A 27,010-nucleotide genomic window follows, 5' to 3' on the forward strand; every position below is an offset into this window, starting at 1 on the left:
TTTCCTCAGAATAATGAGGAAGATGTGAAGCACTTTGCCAACTCATGCTCTGCGGCTTGACGAACTGATCGGCCTGATTGCTCACTTAAAAAAAAACACCATTTAATTTTCATCCTCGTGGTGAATGATTGCGTAACACTGTGAAGATACTGATACAACTCAGAAGTGCTGTAGTTCCTGTGTTACCGAGAAGATGCACAAAGTAATTCAGAATAACATCATATGAAATTGCAGGACACTGCCAATCCTCCCATTCAGTGAAGGTTGATAATACAGTACTGTAAAGTATTATCATTGCATTTGGTCAGCTACAACACCTAAGGTGACAATTTACTACTGATTCTTGGTATCAAAGGAGGCCTACGCTTGGATGTACAAATAAGAGGACCACAATTGATGGCAAGTATTAAAACACAAAATAATATCAAAGATTTTGCATCATACACTGTGAAGTTTGGCCAAAGAAGGGGAAGAAATTAAACATTCTTTGCTTTTAATTTAATTTTTCATTATTATTAAACTGATATTAAACAACAAAAAAGTGCAACTTTGCGATGACCACATTATTTTTAATGAAAGGACGTTTCTCTGAAAGCAGAGCAGAGTGGTACCTCTTCGTGTTTTGGACCTCTCACAAGAGCTTCAGTTCGTTTTAGAGACGTCGGCCTGCCCTTGCGTCACCGTGTTATGTGCAAACTTACCATTTATGGTAGAGCTAAATCCCAGGATGTGGAATGTGCCGCTCCCAAAAACTGAATTCCTGCCAGAGGGCCTCTGCTGAAAGTGGAGGAAAAAAATAAAGGGGGGGGCAAGGCGGCCAAACTGAATGAAACACGTCCTTTCTTGTGGGTTTTGCTTTGTAATGTTAGGTATGCCAAAAAGTCTGTGAGCCTGTTTTAAAGTGACGCTGTTATCAGTTCAAGTGGATATGGATCAAGTGCTTCTGGCTGTTCTGTCAGCAGGACTCTGAGCGGCTTTCAGCATTTGTTCACTGTGATTACAGGAGTCTGACATTTATTGCTTCATTTCACCCAACAGCATTCACCCACTTTCCTGAGTGCAGCCACAACACTGCACTACATCAGAAATGATCATCAGATAACACAGCTGACGTTCAGCAGTCCAGAGGTGAACAGCTCCCCTTCGAACCCGTCTTGTAGGCAAAGTTTGAAGATCTGGCTTTTTCAAAACAAACAAACAAACCAAACATAACCCCCACACCCACCGGCCACTTCATTAGTTACACCTTGCTGATACTGGGTTGATACAAGGTGCTGGAAGCATTCTTCAGATTCTGGTCCACGCTCACATGATAACATCACACAGTTTACATCATGCAAATCTCCCGTTCCACTACATTCCCAAGGTGCTCTATTAGATTGAACTCACTGACATGTTCAAGAAACCAGTTTGAAATGATTTAAGCTTTAGGACACCAGGGCATTATCTTGCTGGAATGAACCATCAGAAGATGGGTACACTGTAGTTTTTCAGTTTCCTGTTTTTAACTGTCAGCAGTGGGGTCTTCCGCTGCTGTAGCACATCTGCTTCAAGGTTTGATATGTGCATTCAGAGATGCTCTTCTGCATCCTTTGGTTGTAACAAAGTATTATTTGAATCAGAGATTTTCCCTTTTTCAGATCATTCTCTGCAAACCCAGAGATGGCTGTGCTGGAAAATCCCAGCTGATCAACAGTTTCTGAAATACTCAGACGAGCCTGACTGGCATGACCATTCTACATTCACAGTCATTAAATCACCTAACTTCCTCATTCTCATGCTTGGTTTGAACTTCACCAAGTAGACACGCCCCCTTCCCGAAATGTACTGAACTGCTTTTGAGATCAGCTGATCAGAGAGTTATTTTAACTAGACAAAGAGGTGTACCCAGTGAAGTGGCTGGTGCTATATTTAGGACCCCAGTGATCCTGTGTCCAGAAAAACAATTTAACTTGGCAACTTAAGTGCTTAAAATACTGTTAGTAATTTACTTTAAACACTTGAATATACAGTGCTGAATTCATTGTTCGTCTTTGCAGGTTTTCGTCTATTACATTTTCTAAACCAACACTCTTTCTAATGAGCCAGGATACAAACTCACATGCTCACACAGCCGGAACAAGTTGGCCAATGCTAAAAACGGACTTTTCCCCTCAGATTTTTGCCAAAAAACAAAACTGGCAACACATGCAATGGTTTAAATGGTTTATTAAATATTGCATAATACCGAACACAGCAGTGTATAGTATCTTTATTTTAATATTGTCAATGTAACAGCACTGCAAATTGAAGCAAACAAACCAAACCTGTTGCAGGCTGTGCGTCCGTTTTTCATGAGTGTTAATCATGTCGAAGCGTTATGTCACACTTTTAGGTTCTTGTACAGTAACAGACAAGTTCTTAGTAAATGTTGTCCCGTCACAGAGACTCGAACAAATGGGGAAAATCAGAGTTACACAAAATACGTCATGGATACATTTCAGTGATACTGAAAAAAAGAAAATGAGGCACAATTTTTCAAACATAAGGCAACATGATCCTCACAAATGGCAGCGTAATGTTTAATCTTTCTGTGCTCAGTAATGCTCCACTCTGTGCTTTGCCAATAAAACAAAACAAAAAAATCCTTCAGGCAAAATAAACCACTGCAAGTGACAGAGAGTTCAATCTGACGCTCCTATTGCTCGCAGTCTATTTTTTTATTTTACATATTTACAATCCTTCATTTGCCAAACTGTTCAATAACGTTTCACACGTTCTTTTGTTTTTTTACATGTTTACACTGCCTGCAACACATTCATATATTCATACATTCATACATCCCGTGACGTTTTACGGACAAAAATCACAGAAACAACCTATTGCCAATTGTTTTGTCACTAAACGAGTGATTATTTGCCCATCGTGCAGTGTGTCTGAGAAGGAGCAAACCTCTCTCCGTCGCAACAGGATTCATTTCGAAAGGCGACAGCTCAGCAGACTCCCGACTAATCAACACTTTCATGAAGAGCTGGAGTTACAGAGGCGGAGGTAAAATAAAAAACAAAACACGCTTTTGTGATAAAATGAAATGCCTGGACATTAAAAACAGTGTGATAAAAAGGCAAACCCACACTGCAGTGTAATATATTCCGTGTGATATCTCGCTGGGAAAACATTCTTTTGCTGATGTTGGCAAAGTAGCGGTTGTGATCTGCACAGGAAGAAAAACCCAATCTCACAGGAAACACTGATTGTACTGACCTGGCTTAAATGAATGTACTTCATCAATTAATAAAGTTCAGATATGACCTACGTGGTGGCCACATGCACAACTGTAGCTAACACATCATGGTGCAAAAAACAAAGACACTGTCGACATACGCTTCTAGATCTAATAAGTCTTATCTGTCTTATTTTTCTATACTTCAGCTTATCCTTCAGATTTTGTGTGTTCATAAACAGCTACACTGTAGGCCCTTTAATTTGAGTTTTTGGATAAGAAGGTGATGACAGCGCTTCTCTGAGTTCCACTGCTCACTACCATCAATCTTCCCAACATAAAGTACGATTAGATAAAAATACTTCTTTAGCAATTGCGCAACGAACTACCCCCGTCTGCTGCTCCGAGCAGGTCATAACAAGCACTAAGGGTTTTTTTGGACAAACTACCCAAAAGCTCTGCACGGCGCAGACACTGATGATGTGAGGGCGCTCGTGTGTTTGTGTGTGTAGGATCTATTCTGACACGTTACCGGATCTGATGGCGCTGGAGATGTGGGCGCTCCGTATTTGCAGGAAGACGGCTCTGATGCTTTGGTAGCGGAGATCAAAGCAATCTTCCATCGGCTATCGGCCATTAAAGGCTAAAAAAAGGCGGCGTTCACCGCGTCATTACTTCTGTTTTCTTTAAGTTAAAAGTGCAATTATTAGGGTGTTGGCTGGCTGATAGTGTTTCATGCTCCAGTGTGATTTGTCAGTCTCTCAATGATCTTATAGTGCATGCTGTATTAATGCTGACCTTACAACTGTAGTCATTATGAATGAAAATGTGCAGCCGTACGTATACAGTTCTCTGTACGCATTTACATATACAATCATGTCAGTAAGGGCACAGTTAAAATCTCAATACGCTCTAAAAAAAAAATCACTGATTATTTACTAAGACACCTTGTTGGCTTTGACTTAAAACTTGAAAGAGTTTTAGGTCATCAGTGCTATTACACTGTTAGGAGGGATCTTCCTAAATGACCAAACAGGAAGTTAAGTGCTACCACGCCTGTCCTGTGGTTGCTCTGAAGCTAGGCGTCTACCACCGGCTACCTTAAAGGCATCAATAATCAGCAAACACAGTTTTAAAATATACAAAATATAGGATGTGCATATACACAGTTTTTGTTTCACTTTTATGACACATGCAATAAAATCTGCGTGTCCTGTAATATGTGTTTGCAGTGGAAACTGAGAAAAAGAGAAGCCAGCAGCACACATCAACATTTTAGAGTTTCTACTCATGCACACGGCTGTTAATAACTTCTCTGTAGCAACCTTTGGATAGAGAATGAAGACAATACTGTATTCAATGTAACACACTTGGGCTACAATGAGTTGTGAATGCTGTGAGGCAAATACTGACTTTTCTGATGATTCAGAAAATGTGGAGGAAAATAGTTTAATATTTTAAAAAGGGCCATTTTACATAAGGCTTTAACTATTTAAAGTACCGAGGGCACTGACTTTAAGCTGTTTTTTTAAGGGAACTGTCTGGTTAACAGAGTCATAGAGTGATCTGATCATATTACAGGTTTTCTTTAAGTAGCTAAATCGAATCAATTTCATTCACGATACCTGATTTACATCATACTTTGCCAGCGGTGTTAAACACCTCTGGCCCTGAAAGATCAAAACACATTCTGACGCCTCCCCAGGTCCAGTTCAGGTAATAAGATCCACTCCTTTTATCCATACACTGCTCTGCTGCCTGCCTCTAGACTGAGGTGCTACGCAAACTCTTGCATACTGTAAAATTACACACACACAATAAAAGCTATTACGTGTACGTCGAAAAGCTAATTTGCAGGAGGCTTTCACAGAGAAATTCCACGTATGGAGACCGATGACTTCTGTGGAGACGTGCGTAAAATGTGATGGAGGTGTTTGGGCAGTGAGCTGTCCCCGTCTTCGCCTCGTGCAGTTTGACATACCTCGAGCCGATCTGATCACTTTCCCAGATAAAAATATTCGCCCGGCTAAATGACTATTCTAACCAACAGCCATGCGCGGTAGTTATGACTTCCCAAGCTTGACAGGCAACCGTGTGTTACAGCCAGATTAGATAGCTTTACAGTTTCACCTCCTTCACGTAATTCCCCGGGAAAGTCCCAAACTGTTTTGTCCGCTTTGATGTACCTGTGGAGGAAAAGAAAGATGAACATTGATCAGATTCTTTCTCAGATTTAATGCTTACATGACCTCAGTGTTAGTACCAAAATAACCCCTTTGAGCTTTATTTAAAATTCTGTACAGGACCTGAGCATGCACACTGCACTCAATCCTCTGCTGTCATTCTTTAGAAACTCTATATATGAAGGAGATGACACGCTGAAAGAACCCTGAGCCTGCACATTGCACGCGTGCAGTCCTTTTTTGGCATTTTGCAGAAACCCTATATAGATTAATGTGACACACCGAGTGTGACCGCATCTCTGAGGAATCTAGGCCTGTGACACATACCAACGAACCAGCCGTCATCGCACTTCTCCATGACGCTGACGAGATCTCCCTCCTGCAGCTCCAGCTCGTCGTCGTTTTGCGGCACGTAGCTGTACAAAGCCTGAAATCTGGAGCGGCATGAAGCAGGGAAGACACAAAGTGTGAAATCAGCAAAGGTCTGTCTTTACCTAGAATATTAATAAGAGTGAAACGTGAAACAGATCTTACTCACATTCCACAGTTCAGACGGTTCGGCTCCGGGCTGCTGCTGTGTGACTGGGGTTGCTGGGAAATGATGAGAGATTGTTTACTGGGGTGGGGGTGCAGTCTATGAAGAGAGTCATTATGGTGGTGGGACAGGGTGCTGCAGTACCTCACCGAGGTCTCAGCTATATTCAAGATCTCATTACACACTGCCTCCTAGTAGTAGTAGTAGTAGGTGAAGTCGTCAGAAAAGAGAGAGAGACCCGGCCCACCGAGAGTCCCGGAGGAGGCCGAGGTGAAGGTGAGGAGGGGAGGTGAAGAGTTAGAGAAGGGGAGGTAAAGTGCAAGACAGGAAGGTAGGTCCGGTGAGTAGCAAGACAGAAAAGGATGTGATCCGTTAAAAGCCAGGAGAAAAGGTAGAGGGGGTGTTGGCCCAACCCGGGAGAAGAGGCATGAAATGGAAGGTCACCAGTAGAAGCATGTAGACAGGAAACATGAAATATTAGTTCAGTTGTACAGGATATAAGGCAGTAAGTGCACGCAGTATTAAAGGTGGGCTGACAGATTCAGCTTGAAGGAACAAAATAACCTCTTTGCTGCTAAAAGCTCTGTGAGCAGACTGATGTACATTCAATATACAGCTCAAGTCGGTAGCCTGTTAGCTTAGCTTGACAACTTAAAGGCTCAGGCTTATACTTAATGATAAAGCCAAACAGTAATTTAAGAGTAGCTTCACATAATTTTCTTAAAAAAAAAAAAACCTCATCTGTGTTTTGATCGGCCATGCTGCATTTTAAATTTTGACATAAAGACTACATATTAGAACAATAACTGTGCTTTAGAGATGCTGGTGGAGAATTTTATCAGCTCTGGATACATTTCATTTCCCCATTTTTTTGGTATTTATGCTAAGCTAGCTATAGCGGCTTCGTCAGCTGCAAAATGATTGATATTTAACTATAACTTCAGCAGGAGAGTAAGTTGAACTTCTGTTATATCATACGTCTAATATGTATGGGAGTTCAAGGTGCTGTGAGTCAAATGGATCTGTTAAGGTGGTATGTTTAGGATGGCACAAGATGAAGTCAGGTAGCAAACTACACATGCTCTTTGTAAACCTTTAACAGAGGTTCAGGAACACTTTCTATCACCTTACCGCAAACGCGTTAACATTGTTGTTATCTTGGATATCAAACAGCATCACAGGGCTTCTGGTGCTTCGTCCATGATGGTCGGCCTCATTTTTTACAAACTGTAACACAAAAAAAGGAATTCAAAATGAAAGCCTTGCACCGCATATCAACGTGCTGCGAATATGATCAAACTCCAGCGTGAGTCAAGTTTCCTGCACGTGGATATTTCAGCTTCACGGCAGCTTGTCACTGTCCAAACAAAAAAACGTCCAACCAAAAGAAGCATCTCACTTGTCAAGCTTGTGCACGGAACAACAACATGCATCTGTACGCTGAAATTTACAGCATAAAAATCAGAACTTATTATTATTGCAGATCAACCCTGGAAATGCAAACACACCTGTCTTACAGCTCTCTGCAGCTAGGAAATCTAAGACTTAATACATAAGCACTCAAACACAGTAAACCATTTGCATATTAGTGGCTCACACACAACACCATGCAGACTTGCATATGTAAGCAAAGTGACCAGTTCAGTTACTGTCTTTAAAACTGAAACCAGCTATTGGCTAAAATCACCTTCAGGTCAGATCTACCAGTTAGTTCTCCACAAAAATGTCTGCGTCAGTACTCGAGAAAATCTACTTGAATGTCTCAAACTGTGGCATAAGCCTGTGTTCCAGAGTGAACTTCAGATGCAACACCACACACCATGCAGAAGATACCTCTGCAGGGCTATTTCGCCTGCTGCCCGGGCCTGCGCGGCCCCTGTCCCCCTCTGTGCCTTCCCCCTCTGTCAATTCCTTCTCCCCCCTCAGCCAGCACTCCAGCACCGGCCCACTGCTGGGGCTCACACTACGTGACACATGTGGGGAGGAAGGAGAGAGCAGGAAGTCCTCCCCTTGAGGTGGGGTAAATGTGAGGGAGGGGGTGGTCGAGTTGGGTCTGGGTGGGTAAGGCGGGGGTAGAGGGGAGGCGGATGGGGAGGCCATGGGGGAGACGCAGTATGGGCTGCCAGTGATGGGAGGCACGGGGCTGGCAGAGAAAGGTGGGGGCAGGTATTCGCCCCAACGGTATGACACAGTGGGCAGTGGTGGCAGCGGAGGAGTGGGAGCCGCAGGGGGACTCCCACCTCCCACAGTCAGGGAGATCCACTCAGAGGAGACAGCATGGACCTCAGGGGACACAGAGCGGCGGGGGGAGCGAGGGAGAGGCAGAGGGGAGGTGGTCAGACGATTACGGTACAGCTTTTTAGGGCATGATGGAGACAGAGAGAGGAAGAGGGGTAAGAGAAAGAAAAAGCAAATGAAAGATGTGACAAAATCTCTACACAACACAAATTAAAAGGTGGGCGTCGAGGTGTGTGTAGAAGGAAAATCATTTTTGGATATTAAAAGCACACAGAGGTGGTGGTAAGAGAAATTGCTCAGTGATCAGTGTGTTTGAGTCCCTACCTGTGGTGAAGCATTGGTGCTGCGCTGAGGTGAATGGCTGACAGGTGGATCCGGGTACTCCACCCCGTTTTTGACCCGTGGTCGTTTGTGAACTTCTACATAGGTGACGGGGAAAATGCCTTGACGATTGGTGCCTGAAATTTTGCCCTCATACCAGTTCTCGTCAACTCTGCGAATCAGTGTAATCCTCTCTCCCTGAACACACACAGGCAGATCCACTAATCAGGGTTTTAAAAAATCCTTGTTTGGATTAAAAGAGAAAGGGAATAAAAACCCGCTAGTTAATAGTTTATAATAACTCTTATTAAGTCACACCTTTCTGAAGGACATTTCCACAACTGTGTCCCCAGTGAAGTTAAAGCGGGCGACAGCTTCTCCATATTCCAGCACCTGCACTGGGGCACTTTTCTTTGGCTGTGCTTTCTCTGTGGGGGGGAGGAGCTGTGCAAGCAGACAAAACACCCAAATGTGACCAACCAAGAATATAAAATAGGGCATAAATTGTGAAAAGAATCGATTCTGAAATGCTTTAAAAAGATATGAACTATGAGTCACAAATAACACACACTAACAGGCAATATACCTCAACATAGCTTCGAGGGAAAATACCAACTCTTCCATGATGTTCACCTTCATACCAGTTCTGATCAACTTGTCGAATGATGTACACAATGTCTCCCTTCTGAAATGGCAGCTCCCTGAAAATACAAAACCAACACACATTTAGAGATTAACCTCTCATAGTGTAACAAGATTGAGACGCTTTGAGGATCACATGGGTGGAATATACAGCATCACTTCACGGTCAAATGGTAGTTTTCTGTGATTGTTACATTTTTTTTGGCACTACTTTATTAAAAGTTGAAAAAATTACTTAATTAAGGTCCACTAGGCAAATATTTAACTCAGTGGTGGTGTTATCCTTGCTGCTGCTTTGAGCTTCAATGCATTTATGGCATTTTCAATAAAAAATATATACATATAAATTCTCATAATTTCCACTTACTTTAGAGTTTCTGCTCTGAAGTCAAAGCGAGCCATGGCGGGCGTTTTCTGTGTAGATATATAAAAACAAAAATAAACGTCTGTGACTGTTACTATTTGGCAGCAGCTACACCAGTGTTATTCTCTGAATCGCACTGAGTGAGTGAAAGTTTCCCTGAAGGCTAAATACCTTAAATGCCTCCATCTTTGTTCTTTTTGGCTACTACGCTCTCTGGGCTTTGGCATTTATGTGCGCTAAGAAAAGCTTTTCCTGGAATTTGTTGTTAGCTGTAAATCTGCACTGGCCTCTCTGAACATAAATATTCTAGCAATGAGAAGAATGATATGTTTGCGACTGAAAGGATGACTTGACCTCGGGGGCATGCTCAGTTAGAAGCTATTGTGTGTAATGTGCAAAACAGCATGCATGCCCTGCCACTCTGGACGTATAGCTGGTAAACAGAGTCCACTCTGCAACTTGAATCAAAATGTATATGGGAAATATTCCAGTGATAAACAGGTCAAATGTTGCCTTCTATCATGAATTTTTGACCAGGAGTGGAAAAGCCATCTGTGCCTGCAGAGACCTCCCCCCACAGCCTGACTCACAAAGTGACAAAGCATCTGCCGTCTTTCTTCCTGCTTACACAAGGATAAGACACTGCCGTGCATTGTACCTCTATGCCCGATTTCCTTTTCTCTGTGTTATCTGTGATGTTAAGCAGGTCTCCAAAGCGCTCATTGGTGATGAACTGGTGGTGTGTGGGGACAATGCTCGTGTGTCGCCTCGATGCTGTGTCAGCCTCTTCCTGTTCCCGCTTCAGCCGCCGCTGCTCCTCCAAGATTTTCTGCCAGGAAACCAGACTGAAATGTTTGCACCCTCCAGATATGGGTCTCTACTCTTTTATTCACAGATCCTTTGTTAGGCATAACACTCATGTTTCACAATAATCTTTATCAAAGTATTTGTGTTCAGAGGGTTAATTCATGAATTTTGCACTGAGAGGCATCAGTTATGAAAGTTTGGATTAAAGTTGAAGAAAATTCACCTCTTTGTCCCCATGACGCCTCCTCAAAACGTCATCCTGGCTTTCTCCGTGAGCTGGGGAGGAGTCTGAAACAGAAACCGTGAGGCGATTATCCCGTGAAGCGTTCTCACTGACCACCTCAAGGCCAGCTTTCAAACAAAAGAAGATGGTATTGCAGAAAACTCTCAATTTAAGTGAAAAAAAATCTCAAAACAATACAAAAAATATAACCATGCATGATTTAAATAAACATCTTTTATTTTTGCACCACTAAAACAAACAGCACACGCACGTTAAAAAAAGAAAAATCCTGCATGCACGTAGGAATGAACACAGAATGACCCAATGTGTGTTCATGACAAAGAAAAAAAAGAAATGCAGGAAAGAAACAATGTAACCTACTGTGTCATGGTCAAAATAAATAAATGTGACATCATGACTTTACTGATGTTGATCGACCAACCAGCATCCACTATTATACTAAAGAATCCTTTCAGTATTGCTAACACCGCCGTACCACCATAGAGGTTTCATTTTGTGTCCGAGTGAGGGCCACAAGAAACAGCTGTTAATGCTTCAGGCTTTCTATCAGATGCTCAGAGTAGCATCTGTTATATGAGATAAGTTAAAGCAGGAAACATCCTGACAGGCTAAGGAATGAAACATGGTAGATGTGGACAGTCCCAAAAAGCAGAGAGGGTACAAAAATGGACACAATAAGACATCAGTTTGAGAAAGCCTTTGCTCTGTTAAATTCCTAAATATCAGAGTCAATTCCTAGAAATGTCGCTTTTACATAGGATGGGCATTTCAATGCAAGGTAATGCATTCAAAGTTTAACATTACATCGCATAATATAATAAAATACTGCTTGTTTTCGATGTAATGCCTATGCAGACCTACGCAGCATGCAAACAACTCAAATCTGATGTCCAGGGATTATATACGTTACCAAAAGCTTCCTGAACCTCCCCTACAGTCACTGAAGTGTTTTGATGCATTTGTGGGACCATACTCATTGACAGTGAAATGGAAGGGCACCAAACAGCACACTCAGAATGAAATGGAGAGTTCCCTGTCACTTTGTAAACACACCACACAGACTGGAGATGGAAGGTGGTGGCATTGCTTTGTGGAGAAAAGGGACACAAGGTGAAGATAGAGTCAAGATAAATGAAAGACCACACAGGGAGGGAGGGTGACAAGTGGTGAAGGGATGGAGATAGCCACCTCTGCGGTGAGCTGCCAGCGGCTGCAGTAGGTTCCCGTTGGTGTCCAAGCCCTGCCCGTTACTCAGGTAGCCAGTGTTGTTTTCCTCTCCGTTACTCAGCCTCTCCAGAACCTCCAGGGAGGACAGACGCTGAGGGATGGAAGGTCTGAGCTCAGGCGAGAGACTGATAGGCCTCTGGGTGCCCGCTGGCACCCTGGTGGCTAACAACATCCTCCGAGTCTGATGGGACTGTGGGTTCTTCCGTAACCTGAAGGGAGCGGGGCCCATGAGGAAGAGGTTTCCAGGTAGTGTGGTCTTCTTCTCTGTGGGTGGCTGCTTCTCCTGCTGGTTCGTGGCCTGCTGCCTCTCATGCCTGAGGATAGTGGTAAAGCGGGTGTAGGAAGCTGGGCAAGAGCCTTTGCATTTGCTGGGTTTGAGGAGGAGTTGATTGTTCAAGTGGTGCAGGAGGTGGTGGTGGTGGTGGTGGTGGTGGAGATGGCTGTGTTGCGGAGGAGATGCTGTAAGCATCACTGAGGGGCTCTTTGATTCACTGATGTTTTGGTGATTTAGTTCTGGGGAAATTTCTCTCAGGATTTGTTCAACTTCTGCTTCTGTGTTACAGGGCGATTCAGTTCTGCTGTCATGTCTGTCCTCAGTGGAGGAAGCTGCCTCCTCCACCATCACACTTTCTGGTGACATGTCCTCCCCAGAGCTCTTGCCCTCCTGCTCGTCCAGGTTGCAGACATCAGCCTGCGTGTTGTTGGCCAGTAAAAGGGACTCCGCTGACACTGCAGAGGCCATGTAGAGGTGGGCAGGGCTGTGGCTGGGGCTGTGGCTGTGGCTGGAGTGCAGGATGGGCAAGGAGGAGGAGCGGCTGGGAGCCGAGGTGGAGCGCTGGATAATCATTTCAAACTCGTTGACCCGTGAGGATACAGTATCCCGTGGAATGCTACCCCCATCATCTGCCTCTGACCTCTCATCCCCGTTGTCCTTTGGTTTTTCAAAAAGCGAGGTCAGGCTACGGACACTGCCGTGTGGGCTGCAGCCGGTCGAGCTGGGCCGCTGGATGTGATGCATGGTCCTGTACAGGCTGGAAAAATCTGATGCGCTTCTCCTAATTGCAGGGGAAACATTTCTGAGACCATCGCCACACTCACTCCCACAGCTGGACCTAGAATCTGAATGTTGGGCCTCCGCTTCAGCACAGTCTGTGTCACATTGCCCCGTGTAGATATCCTCACAGCTGTGGGCCTTTGGGTGCCTGGCATCTTTAGTCCTGCTGTCCTTACTGTTGCCACAGGGTGGCAGCAGTCTGGGCTTAAACTTAGAGGGCAGGATTTGGGGTATGCAGGCTTTGGCAGCAGATAGAGGCTTCTTACTCTTACATTGGTTACCTATTGCATTACTGGCAAGACTCGATCGACTATTTACAGAGGAGCAGGGTGAAATTATATAGCCATTCCCACCTTTATAATCCACTGGCAAGCATGCAGGACAACAGAATAAACAACATATTAGATTACAATGGTCACAGGTTTACACACATACACACTAAAACAGTCAGGCACAGTTCTAAAATAAAGACCAAGTTCCATCAGAAGTTGATGAGAAGAGGAATCAGACTTGATGCACTGTGCATCAAGTAATATATGACTGTTAAAAAGCTAAAAGCTAAAAAACATGGTGCTGCAGCAGGGGATAAAGTTTTACAAAGATAGAACTAGCAGATTCCCCGTTTATCAGTATCACTGCGAACAGCAACATAATGAGTGAAACAGGAAGTATCAAAAGGGTAATATAACGTGAAATGTTATGTGATGTCGGAGGTTATAAAGGACTCACTCAACAGGGACTACAGTAACTGACATTTTAAAAACAAACAAAGAAGAATGCAAAACCTTTCTGTTATCTATTTGTATTCCAGTAAGCAGTAAAATTATCCTCCATTGCGTTATCCTCCTACACAAATCTCCTCTCCTTTTAGCAATTACACAGACGTCTACAGTGATAAATGGCTGCTGGCACCAGTGCTAATACACCGCTCCTCCTACACGGCTGCAACCCCCCCCCCAAACAAAAAAAACAAAAAAAACCCCCAAAACTATTCTGAGTCGACCTGCACAGTGAAAAATGAAAACCTATGAGAAATACTCATGTCAGTTCCTGGCTATACTAAGCTTGTGACAGCACTACAGATGGCACTGGGAAATGACACAACGCTTTCGCATGCTGCGAGCCACTTCTGTAGCATGAGTGACCAATCTGTCGTGTTCGTATCTGCCAGGAAAAACACACGCACTGAGGAAGTTAACTTGATATACTATCCAAGTCATATGGCAAGTAAAGAGTTACCATTCAGCCCACAAAAAAAAGCCCAGAAGGAGGCTCTGTTCTTTGAAACACAAAGATATTTTTTAAATTTTATTTTAAGAGCGCAAGGCAGAAACACATGATGATGAAGTGTTCCTTGCACTTGGTTATGTCTTCGGGCTTGTCTACACTCTACCTTCTGTGTCTTAAATAGAAAGAGACTAATGATCAAGGTGGCGCCTCAGGCGGGAGGGTGAAACAGGAGTGTGGTAGTCAGTTGACTGGAGAGCCAAATTTATTTACCACAGTTCAAATGGTTAAAAGTCAACACAAATTAGTCCAGAACAGCAAAAAAGTTGAATTTTTATAACTTAATGATTTTTCTAACATTTAAAAGTCACACCCTCCCCTACTGCAGGCACAGCGGGCAGCCGTGCACCTCTGGTTGTGGGTTTACAATGGCTCTTCTTTTATAAGATTCCTGTAACAGTCATATTTTATGGAAAATACACCAAACTTTAAGTATTGGTGGGCAGTTTATAATCTGCTTATATCCCTAATGTAATGTACTGACATGTACTGGGTCAAACTGCCCCTTACACTCTTTTTCTTACATCTCTTCTTCTCTCCACCTGAGTGTTTCTCTCTCTAGCCATGTGCGCAGGCATTCCAGCCTCTGACCCCACACTGACAGCTGACTTCCTCATGCCCGCCCACCCTCTGTGTCCTTTCTGTTTATCTTAACCCTGTCTGGCTGGGTTGTGAAGAGCAGAGCTCGTTTTATCTCACGCGTATCTCCTCGTCCATCCCCTCACTGGCCCTTAGCTCCCTGGCGCTGGAACGCTCTGGAGTCTTGCCCTAAGCCTGCCTAGCGACTGGCAGCTCACAACTGGAGCAAGGGTGGGTGGGTGGGGGAGCCCCAAGGTTAGCTTCCATCGACTTAACAAGACAACCTCACTCCCTCCGTGAGTTTTCCAAAGCAGATACAGTACACGCTTGATGAAAACATCCATGGCATTAAAAGCTTCTGGGGGAAATGAATGCTGTGAGGTGATTGGCCAATGCTGTGTGGTCTGGGAGCAAAGGAAAATGTGTGAATTCCGACATAAAAGTAAACAGAAACAGATGTATCCCTGTCTGATGATTTGAATGGTCCAGCATCACCGCCTCTAACTGATTGGTTCTGTCTCGGCAGGAGAAGCCTTTAAAGGCCGGCTGAACTGTCTACCATGTCCACATACATAAACATACACACACCTGCTTTTTTTACTGGCCACATATGTGAAGTAGCTGCTATCCTACCTTTAGAGGAGGAGGAGCTGCCGGGGCGCTTGTTTAGAGCCCGTAGACCTTGCAAGGGAATATCGCCGCCCTCTAGGACACTCTTGTAAACATGACGGTCACATTCTGGAGCCACAGGCTCATCAGTAGATGATCCTCTGTCCTTCTCCACCTCGCTGTGTCCAGACTTGCTTGAGGAGCTAGACAGCAAATCACAGGAACGCAGACAGCTAATTAAACACAGTCAATTTCGTTCAGCAAGAGCTGTTGTTGAATGTTTTTATGATAGCCAAAGGCACACAAATTGGGTAATGGGCTGCCATATGGTTCTTATTTAGCATATCTTGAGGTAATTCCTGTCTTTGCAGACTTGTGGGAGACGAAATAACCAGAAACAGAAAAAAGCTAAACGAGAGAGGGAGAGAGAAAGGCTGAATTTGGAGGCTGATGTTGAGAGAAGACACTGGCTACAACAGATATCTTGGCATTCTAGAGAGGCCAGCAGCAGAGATTTCTATAAATATTCTCCGAACATTCCCACATGGTACATCAGCCCCTGCCATGCACCTGTAAGACTCTCAGGTTAACTCTCTTTCCCATGCTGTCATGTGTTACTCATGTTGCTTCTCTCTCTGTACAAACAATCCTCCCATTTAAAGAGACGTAGTCGCCAATAACATCTTGGTAATATAAAAACCCATTCAAACCATAGTGTTTAACATCTGCAGTGCTGCCAAGCCAAAGTTTTACATACTTGCGAATACCTCAACAAGAAGCTCTTTCATAGCTGTCAGAGAAAAAAAAAACATGTGCGCTGCTGGCTATACAGAGCCATTAAAATCACGTTGGCTCTACTTTACTTGCAAGAATTCACATAAATGGTCTCCAGGAAATGTACAGTACAGGAGCCATGCCAGATTTAGAAGAAGAAGAATCTCCAGGGAAGGTTCAAGGAAAATCAGACACCACTGTGACGCTTTAAAAGCAGCAACACTTCCTGCAGGTTAAAAACAGTAACGCATTTATCTGGAATGATGAGGATTTCCATGAAATGCAAGTCACTGTGTACGTACTGCTCCATCATGACAAATTTCTCTTTTGTGCATTCATTAGATCAGTTTTAATGAATCAATTTCTGAGAGAATAAGACGCACTCCCATGTGCTGTGCTGCCTCAAAACGTACACAAATTTGCTTAGCGTGAGCCTAATGATGCTATTTGGGCAACACACAGCTCTTGAAAAGTCTTCAACTTCAGACAGAGTCAAAAAAAAAAAAAAAAAAAAAAAAAAAAAAGAGGACTGCCATAAACATATGTGCCTTTGAAGGAAGTCAGTTTATGAGCTGAGGTTTCCCTTGAAAACCTTTGGGTGAGTGAAATTCCACTCGGCTTTCATCAACCACTTCTTCCTTTCAAATTAACAGCAAATCAGTGGATTAAAAAGCCGGGGTACGAATGTATTTTGCAAATGCTTGGCCATGATGACATAATGATTGTAGCAGATGGAAACTTCTGGACTGTAAGCGCATGACAGTGACTATTACTCATACCTAAATTCCTAACATTTTATTACACAAACAGAAAAGACAGCATGCCAGTATCACCAGACAAAATTAAAATGATCAAAAGCTTTGTCCTAATGTGAGCTAACGTCAACTCTCATAATCCAGTTGCTCATCCTAGTTCTGTGCACACATTGGAAGGGACATAACGGTTTTCTGAGTTATGCAGCAGCTGGGCAAGTTCCCTCTATCCCAGTGACATCCAGGTTGCTGTCTTTAAATAAATCCCCACATAGCAGCCATGTCTCGACACCACAACCACCACCCCTGTAAAAAAGAAATACGGACAGAGGACACACTGTTCTGGTGGCTTTTTGCCTTATTAACAGGATCTCCTCAGGAAGCAGGAGTCTCCCGGTTGTAGGCGGGCGACCTCACCAGGGTGGAGAAATCTCTCATTGATATTTATACCCATAAGATGACTTAAATAATAATCTACACACTGGAAGGAGGACGCACAAACATTAAAATAAGGAGGAGAGGCATCGACTTACTACTGCTGCAGGTCGGAGGCTGTTTCCAAGGGGCTGAAAGAGGGGGCACTCTGCAACAAACCAAACAAAGAAGTCATTGATAGATCCACAGGAAGGTCTCCTCCAGCTAGAATAGAGGCAGCAGCATTAGCTGTGGCCAGATTCTCTCTTCTCCTCCTCTCTGTCGTTTCTGTCTCGAGCACCCGGGTTTCAGAGCTTCTCTGGTCTGGCTTGGCATGGAGGAGCAAGCGTGTGTTTTGGCCTGCATGCAAGTTGGAGAAACAAGCGGCAGTAAAGAGAGTGGAAGGGAGGGGGGCGGTGGGTGGGCGTGCATCGGTCAGGGGGCGCCCATGCGTGGAGGGGGCTGTCACAGGCTCAGCCAATGAGCTGCTGTCTCCCGGTGAAGCCATCTCTTTTGTCTGATATTGGGTCGCTCTCATTATCACTGGACCAGACCGAGGGACAATTAACCAGCTGGTGGTGCAAGAAGGCCAAATTACACACACACACACACACACACACACACATATATACACGCTCAATATTCAAGCTCACACACTTGTCAAAGAAAAAAAAAATACAAATGCACTGAAACAACATATTATAAAAGAAACAGGTAATTATGTTATAAAGACAGAGAGCAAAAACAAAAGAAACACCACGTGAAGCACAAAGCGAGTGAAATGTTTAAATAAATGTAAGAGTAGCTGTTTTTAGTAGCTGCTGTTATCTCCAAAACATATGGGTGTGGGTGTATTGGGGGGGATCATTCATGCAGCATGGTCGCACCAACATTTTGAATAGTTTACAGCAGACTAATTTTAGCACACTGTTTCTGTTGCTTTCCTCTTTTCGGACGTCACAGCAGGCAAAAATAACAGACGTGACACGGGCACTATGAATAAGAGCACAAGTGTTGTTTGCAAATACGATTGCACAATCCCTACCCCAGCCAGCCCGGCCTTGCTGTTAATGCCACATCCACTTCCCCGTGGCACGACCTAGCGTCCGCTTCCCACACCAACGACCAGACAAGGAACATTCTGAACAGCTCATTTGCCACAACATGCCTTTACACTTAGTTGCCAGGGCAGAAGGATCATTAATAACCTTTCAGAATAAGTGCCTGTCTTTATAAGAACGGCATATCGGGCTGGCAGGTCTATAGTCTGATCTATTTATAAAGCTAAATGTTCCATGTAGACTTGGGGAACACACAAGTGTCACTGAATTATCAGTGGCTCTTCCTTGCTCCACCACATCTTGTATCCCCCCCTTGTATCTGATAGGGAGAAGATGGTGTCCTCTGACACCCCAGGGTAATTGGGCTTACACACACACACACGCACACACACAGCATCAGTGGAAAGTAAACAGGAAACAAGCACGGGGCTTATCTGGAGTAAATGAATGGAATCTTAATCTGGTTATTTACAAGATGCCTGATTAGTGTCAGTTTATGTAAACTTTTCTTTATATAAAAGGTGGAAACTGGTCATTTTCAAACTAATCCGACACTGAAATCACTTAACATCAATTATTTTGTGACAGCTGACTAATGCTTTTATCCAGCTTGTAAAATAAAAGTGGAAAAAAGAAGACTGTTTGACAGGAAGAGACATGCATAAAGGATGAAACTACATGTTGTGACAAGGGTCCAATGCTCTATATGGACATGGATAAAAGCCTCTGTGAGTCAGTGGAACACCAATGACAGTATTTCTGCAGAATTTCATGTGCATGTTTCCTAACAGGTGTCCCCGTTTACTCAGAGCTCAGACTCCTGTAGGCAGCGTTCATTTTCAAAATAGCGATCGTGAGTGGGTCATGGTAACACGAATCCCATTCTTTCCAGCCCCTTGTTTTCTGTTGATATGCTCTCATGAAAACAAACAGCTTCCCCATTGTGAATGGCCTGTTATAGCCCTCCACGCCCCTCTTCTCTCCTCCTCTAAATGCTTAAAGGTAAAGGTTAAGTATATAACATAGGTTAAATATGAAAGCACAATGAGCTGGCTGGCTTACAGAGTTGCCTCCTTTAGAATATGTCAGGTGATAGGGGGAGGCTCTATGTAACTCGGCGCTGAGACAGTGTGGCAGCAGCCCTCACGCCAGCATATGCTCGACAGATGGAGTCACCATGTCAGTTACAGGGGGCCAAAATGCTCTTCCTGACCAGAGATACGTGTGGAATTCCAGTTCCCGCAAGACATGTATATCGATGAGCCAGTGCTTGACCACGACTGCCACTGGATGCATTTTCCGGCTCTTGTTGAACCTTGAATTTGTGACTATTAATCAAGAGGGCCATCACTGCAATCATACACAGGTCACTCTTACTTAGTGACTAGAAGTGGCCACTAGTGGACAAGTAACGATTTGAAAGTAGAATTTACACAAAGCCTTGTTGTATAAAAAGGGACATCAAATTGTTTTAAACCAAGGAATCAAAAACCTTTTATTATATTTAGGAACATCTTTCCTAATAATAATATAAAATGACTTAAAAGTTCTTCTTAGAAGTTCTTCTTGTCAGCACTCTAGGAGTAGTAAAAAGAGAGAGAACTAACTGAAGACAATTGAGATTTTTAGAGACTTCCTTCCATATCTCTAATCCAGTAATACCAAGTGACTGCTGATATGTCAATCAAACTCCAATGAGCCAGTGTGTCTGGCTGGCCCTTTAAGGTCAAATGCTGTGCATACCAGGTGCAGCTTTAGAAGTGACTTTGACATTAAACAGGAGCCAGTCATCAAGCCGAGCTCATCTGGCAAACATCCAGGCTGCCATGAGATAGAGACGGCCGCCTCCACCGCTAAACCTCCTCCACATATACACAAACCCGGAACAGGAGAGCCTGCCTCTACGTCTGGCTGATGCTAGGACATGATCTCATGCCGTAGCCAGTGGTGCCACCTCATATGATCCAGGGTGTGTCTCTGACTGACAGAGAGCGAGGAGAATCAACATCTGTTTGTGTGAAGCCAGCGCTACACTTGTCTGGTGCCAACTAATGCCCGAGGCATGGATTTGTCATGACACTGTATACTGCTTCATCACTGCCTGCACGCCTTTGGTAAAGATAGCAGACAAACAGCAATTATTATCTGAAGTGGCTGGGATTATCTTGGAACCTGATGCTCGTTTGGACTGCAGCCTCTCCAAGTGAAGAGTGACTTCTGTCTGAATCAGCCAGTCCAGGCCTCTGGCTTATGACATGTATGCTAGTTGGCAGGATGCACATCAAAGGATTTCTCTTGGGTTCTGAGATTAAGACATTGAAGAACAGGGTGCTTCCACAAAACATCAAAAGATCCCAATCAATAATCAGAACTTTTAAACACTATTAATCGAAATTGCACATGGATAAAGGCCACTGTTTTCTACTGTCTGAATAGAATATGCTCACTCTGCCTCACAGGTGCAAATAAAAAGCTGAGATGATTGTTTTTTGTTAAAAGAGGAACAAAAATAGATTGTTTCTATTTTAGATGCACCTGAGGAAAAAGTCCTGTGTATGATATGATAATCAAGGATGACAGTAGCTATATAAAGTCCTTTAGAAAGTTTGATCCTGATTGGTAATTATACATGTTGATTATTTTTAGAAATTTAAAAGCGAATATAAAAAGTCTAAGAGGAGTGAACAGAGACGGACTAAAGCTTATCAGTCATCGGTATTATTAATCCACATTGATGTGACACATGACAGTAATTTTAGTATAAGAGGAAAGAAAAAGTCCTCTCACACATTACCATATAACTGTTTTAATATAGGACGATCAGGGAAAAAAATAAAAGAGGGATGAGAAACTGACGTAGTCCTTACAGACATACAGTTTGTTTAGACAATATTTGAACATGGATGTTATCACATGCAATAGAAATATAATACAACATGCTGTCAAGTCTGAAGACAGCAGCCACTTACCGCTTTGTCAAACTCCATCTCTGAAAAGAATTTATACCAAGGCTCATTCTCTAAATCTACATCTTCTGGACTTACATCCTGAGTCTAGGGGCATGGTAACAAGAGGAGGAGAAAGACAAAGAGAAGACAGTTCAGACAGCACAGAATATACACACCGAGGAAATGAGCCCATAACATTGACTTGATTGAGCCAGTTTCTAACCAACAGGACAATTTTCAAGCAACGCTGTAGGTGCTCTCAAATAAATTAAAGATATGATTTGTATTGTTTTTTGAAGTTGATATTTGAATAGTTCAGGAAAGATCTTAGAAGGCTACTAATTTACTTTCTTGGTAAGCAGAAAATGAGAAGACCTGTCTGCAAGCAATAGCTAGCAGACAGGTCACTTAGCTTAGCACAAAGGCGGGAAACACAGTAAGAGACCCCAGGAAACTGCTGTTTAAAAAGTAAAGAAGTCATTTCTGACACTTTAAATTCAGTGAACACAAGTGTAACAAGTTATTTCGTTTCATAAGTGTTAGCAGGGTTGCTGTTTCTCTCATTTTCATCCTTTGTGCTATGCTAACCTGCTAGCTTTAGCTAGATATTTTGACAAATGGAGTGGTATACATCTTGTCATTTAAAGGCTTGGCAAAAAACAATTCAACAGGTTGCCCAAAATGTCAAATTATGCCTTCAACAATACAATACTCACATACACAAACTGTATGTACAACTACAAGCAGCTGGCGATGTTTTCCCTATCTGCACTGTAAGGCTATGGTCCAGTTTAGAGAGAAAACACTGAGAAATACAAAGAGGATATTTTACAGGAAAATGACTTTAACTCTGAGATTTATTTACTCATTTATTTAACCACTGAAGCATATTGTTAGCCTCTGCTGAATGTCTAAATGCAACTTTGCATCTTTTCAAATACAATAGACTATGTGCACTTAGCATACGCTACTTCCGGTATGGAAACTCCTGTGGGGAGCTTTGTTTCCGGTGTCCTATTCGTGCCTTGTTTACGGTTCAAAACAAGTTTAGCAAATGAATGAATCAAGCGGCGATTTACATTTCTATAGATGTCTTGGGCATTTACCCAATATATCTGTAAATGATGTTCTTTTTCCCCCACGCCTCAGAGCAAAAGAGAAAAGGGATTCAAATTTTATATTTCTCAGTATCTGTAAACAGCGGTCCCTCGTTTACCACGGGTGTTATGTTCTAAAAATAACCAGCGATAGGTGAAATCAAGTAGCCAATTTTATTTTTTGACGGTGCAAAACGTTTCGTCGACATCGTTGACATACAGTACTGCACTTCGGAGTCACACTGCTAGCGATCGATGCAGCGATTCTGTACTGTACAGGAGAGACGTCACGGAGGAGTTCGTCTGCAGCGATCAGGACGCAGGACACAATGTGACGTAAAAAAAACAAAAGCATGCAAACTTGCACTAAAAATCAGCAAAACAGCGAGGTGAAAGGTGAACCGCGTTATAGCGAGAGTCCACTGTAATTTTTAAGGTAAGTCACAACATACCCTTCGTAAATACTAATGTATAGAAACCCTTACCAGCAATCATTCATTTTTTGTGTGGCTTTTTTTCACGGTTTGTTGACATGCTGTGTAGGTGTGTACTTGACTAGCTGATATCGACATAACGGGGGAAACATCTGGTTTGACTATTCTTCACCTGTAGTTTGAATGGTGAACATTTGCCTGTTTAAATCATAAGACCAGTCACTATACAGATGTGCTTCTGAATGTGGACGATGTGTCTTCTGATTTTGTAATGCAGTTCTGCTTGTGTTGAGTGATGTAAACAACTGATCGATCTAAACTCTTTAAACGTCAAAGTTGATCATTAGATTTTTTATGACACAACAGTGGTGAGTGTTCCCACCTTCTGCTCTTAACATAACGCGATCTTTCCGTTTTCGAGTTTTGGACATGATTGTGGAGGATATCTTCGCAGTAGCGATTGACCGCAAAGTAAAGCTACCGGAAATGTACAACCCCACATCCGGTCTCAAACCAGGAAGTTAGCATTTTCTCGTGCACAGGGTCTATTACTTTAGAAGGGAGAAAGGAAAAACACTTTCAGCGACCAAAGATAACACACTATCTATAAAATACAAATGGATATAAAACTGTCCTTTAAGCCTTTTACCAGCACAAAGCTGTTATTTAATAAGAACTACATATCAATTTTATTCTAATCTAATTAACAAGCAGATACATAATGTCCAACAACACATGCATACTCATTCTTGGTCCGCAGAAATGTAGTCATATATGGAGAACAACACAACTTTGTGTAACATGAATGGACTGAAAGGAAAATGACCACCTCCATTAACAAGCGCATTCTTCTATTATAACAATTTGAGCTTGTAATTAAAAACAACAGAGCTCATTATTTTACCCCTGTCCCGGGATGAATTGGAGCACACTCCTAATGAATGCACTGGTTGGCACTGCATTCATTAGGAGAATCAGGCTAGATCTTGCCTAAAAACATCTACTAGTTTGATGTAAATGGGCTTCAGACAGCAATTACATAACCAACTAAGTACTTCATTACAATACCGAATATTCCCATGTCCTCAATATTATGTAAGAGGGAAATATAAAAACAGCCACCTGAATCTTATGAGACACAAAAGATAACTCTCAAGGACACTGAGTAATGCTGCATCATTTCCTCATCACAAAGTGTCCAGGTGAGAAATGAACATAAGACAGAGAGCATTGCATTTCCTCTCTAGTAAACACAGAGGATCAATGTTTAGTGTCTGTGCAGGGACTCTCGGGATGCTCTCACGAGCCGATTCAGCCCAATAACCTTAAACTGAACACAGGAAGACAATGGCTATCCTTGTAAGTGATACTACTCCGCTTGCTTCCAAACAGGATCGTCTGTCACCGCAACAGGACACCCTTAAGGAATGTAGTGGCTACACATACGTCGCCTGCCGAGCCGTTAGTGAAGCTGCCACTCAGGAGCTTAGACACAGTGGAGGTGGTGGGGGTGCGGGGGTCGCATGATGGGTGGAGTGTGGAATAGCTCACACGACATGAAAACACAAAGGCAGAGAGAGGAAGGGAAAGAGAGAGGGCGGGGGAGAAACAGGCAGGAGGCTAGCATACCGTTCTCTCCAGCTTCAGCACCGATGATTTCCCCGGCTCGTACTCAAAGATGCTCTTGGGCTCGGCGCGGTACTTCCTGGTGTCTACCTTTTTATCTGGGGGCTCCCACTCATTCCTGTGAAGAGAGGCGGGAATTGGGGAAGGGTGGGGTGTGAGATCGAAGACAGCCAATCCTTATCAAGTAGTCTCCATAGCAACCAGCACAGGCTAAGATATCTTTTTTTTTACGATTCATATATGACGTCCGCCCTCATTATGCCTGCCTCCCTGTCCTCCTCCTCTGCGTCTAATGATGATAGGACAGAAAATTCAATTCACAGTTGAGCCAAATGAGTAATTTGATTAGATAAACTAGATTGGACCTGGTAACAAAAAACAGAGCGCAGCATTTCCTGGGAGAATTTCTTAACAGACAGTCAAGTATAAAATGACTATTCAGAAAAACAGAAAAAAAATAGGGCAAACAAAAAGCATGCTCTCTTTGATGAGCATCAAGAACAACGCGGGACGTTTCAGCAGCACTGATAACGACGCGTTTAGGAGCGCAGGGCTTCATCCACAAACACCAAGGAACAAGGAAGGTCAGTCCTCAACATGTCATCTGCAGCTTTTGTGGGCAACACTTTATCCTCTATCACCTGTCTGCCTTCATCACTCCATCACTCACGTCTCTGAGCGCAGAGGCAGGCCTTTGTCTGTGCTGACATGCGGTGTGGAAGGTTGACACTAATCATACTTCAAGCAAAAAACTAGAGGACACAGTGGTGGAAGCCAATGGGAACAAAGCATGCTTAGATTTTCAAAGTCAGGGAATAAATAGCTTTTTTGCTCCACTACAGTAAGCCCTGCTTATCTACACTTACTAACTCTGTAGGTAAACACAGGCAGTATTTCAGTATTTGAAGTATTCCGAACTGTGAACAGCTTCTTCTTCTAACAAACACAAACAGAACTGTGCTGTGTGTTAAGTATCAAAGCAAACATCTTCTCTTTGGACTGGGGCAGATGGAAGATGCTGACCTTTTGGCAGAGGGTTTGAGGGAAGACGACCGCATTGGCACTGGCATCGAGCAGCCTCTTGAATCAACCTCATTCTCACTTTTTGAGCGTGGGACTGCTCTCACTGGAAATAGGAACATAAATACCTCAATACTTGCACTGTATAAATAGTGCCTCCAAATTTAGAACATTATTTTGGTTGAACTCCTACAGCTACTTATCCCAGACTCACCATCTTCCAAGTAACCAAAGGGGGTAGGACCATCATCTGAAAGAGGAAAGTACAGCAATAAAAAGTGATTTATTATTAATTTTATATCTTGCTGTCTTTCTTACTTAAAAAGCAATGAATATAGCACAGTATTAAATAATTCAGAAGACACTGAAGACACTCTTTTCCTGCTTTTTCCCTTGCCTCACACCTTCCATTAGACCAAACATAGGCAAAGAGTGTCAAATCAAAGCACTTCAAGGGAAGCATTACTGAGCTAAAAGGGGATCCAAGCATCGATGAGCACTGAGGGTCTGACTGAGTAATGCACTGTAGAGCCACAGAGCCAGAACTGTCACAGTCAGAGAGCTCTGGTAAGTGTCACAGCTACACATCTACGTTGATCACTGAGCATCTCCTTTCATTTGACCTAAAACCTTGCTGTGGTGGCTAGAATGTGCAAATCCAAACCCAAAACTATGAGCCAGACTCTACCTTAACCATCTAGTGCTTCAACCTAAACACTGGTTAGTAGAGTATTATTATGAGATCTTGCATAGATTCAACTCTGGGTAGCAGACTAAAAACCTTAATGTAGGACTACAGCAGCACCTAGTGGTGGAAATAATGCAAAAGATGCCTTATTGCAGAAAAGTCAGAATAAGCATCTAGAAAATATTTTAAAAAAAGATTACAGCCTGAAATTTGTAGTAATAGATGGTTAACAGAAAAAAAAGAACATGACAATATTATTACATTTTTCTGATATAAAAGGAAAAATACACTTGAAGGCGTCGTGCATCATCCATGCATCAACTGGAAATAGTATATTATTCAGGGGATGATCATAACACTTCAGTAGATGAGATAACCTTTTCTTTAATCAATGATTGTTTCAATAATTGTAATAAAACTCAGAATTTAGTTATTTTTATTTCACTCCTGAAGTAGGATTTTTTTTGATAATTATGCATAAAAAGTATCACTCATTATATAATTTTGTTATTTACACCTGTCGTTTTCCTACTGTGATATGCCACAGCATACAGTATTGTCCAAAAGTGTTGTGCCACCCTTCATTTCTTCATATTGTTCTTTAAGTAGCTTTGAGGAATAGTTCTCTGTGTATTCTTTTTCACTTCAGTCCAGTTCTTGTACCTGACCATTTTCAGAGAAATGTTTTTTTAAGCCACACTAACCTATGAATCATTTAAGCACCAGGCACCTAACAAGGGCTGAACCTGTGTTGTTTTTACAAATGACAAACGACTCAGCAAAGAATCAATTTTTAAACGGCATTTTTAGTCACTTTGTTACCAGCAGCGTGTCTCGGCATCGCAGCATGTCCTTAAAAAAATGTGAGGAAATTGGAAAAATTGAGAACAAAAGAAAAAAAAAA

The 27,010-nt window shown here is 42.8% G+C and overlaps 1 protein-coding gene across 6 annotated transcripts in view; it reads right to left on the reverse strand.

Moving 5' to 3' along the window:
• Positions 1-2,191: 2,191 nt before the first annotated feature.
• Positions 2,192-27,010, reverse strand: part of sorbs1 (sorbin and SH3 domain containing 1) — a 42,215-nt gene continuing 17,396 nt past the window's right edge. For 3 of the 6 annotated variants that reach the window (XM_013911377.1, XM_005735052.2, XM_005735051.2), the window contains 18 exons: positions 25,633-25,668; positions 25,422-25,524; positions 24,402-24,516; positions 21,263-21,346; positions 17,352-17,401; positions 15,317-15,495; positions 11,725-13,182; positions 10,516-10,580; positions 10,144-10,314; positions 9,489-9,535; positions 9,066-9,180; positions 8,798-8,923; positions 8,483-8,677; positions 7,754-8,275; positions 7,052-7,147; positions 5,924-6,111; positions 5,713-5,819; positions 2,192-5,388 (listed from right to left, as the gene is read on the reverse strand). In XM_013911377.1, the coding sequence (XP_013766831.1) occupies positions 5,321-5,388; positions 5,713-5,819; positions 5,924-6,111; positions 7,052-7,147; positions 7,754-8,275; positions 8,483-8,677; positions 8,798-8,923; positions 9,066-9,180; positions 9,489-9,535; positions 10,144-10,314; positions 10,516-10,580; positions 11,725-13,182; positions 15,317-15,495; positions 17,352-17,401; positions 21,263-21,346; positions 24,402-24,516; positions 25,422-25,524; positions 25,633-25,668 (3,725 nt within the window). In that variant the 3' untranslated portion in view covers positions 2,192-5,320. The remainder of the gene's footprint in view (positions 5,389-5,712; positions 5,820-5,923; positions 6,112-7,051; positions 7,148-7,753; positions 8,276-8,482; positions 8,678-8,797; positions 8,924-9,065; positions 9,181-9,488; positions 9,536-10,143; positions 10,315-10,515; positions 10,581-11,724; positions 13,183-15,316; positions 15,496-17,351; positions 17,402-21,262; positions 21,347-24,401; positions 24,517-25,421; positions 25,525-25,632; positions 25,669-27,010) is intronic. The other 3 variants (XM_005735054.2, XM_005735055.2, XM_005735053.2) reach the window with 3 other exon arrangements.

This window comes from Pundamilia nyererei, unplaced genomic scaffold, assembly GCF_000239375.1.
Source record: "Pundamilia nyererei isolate P.nyererei 1_Seehausen unplaced genomic scaffold, PunNye1.0 scaffold00062, whole genome shotgun sequence".
NCBI lineage: Eukaryota > Metazoa > Chordata > Actinopteri > Cichliformes > Cichlidae > Pundamilia > Pundamilia nyererei.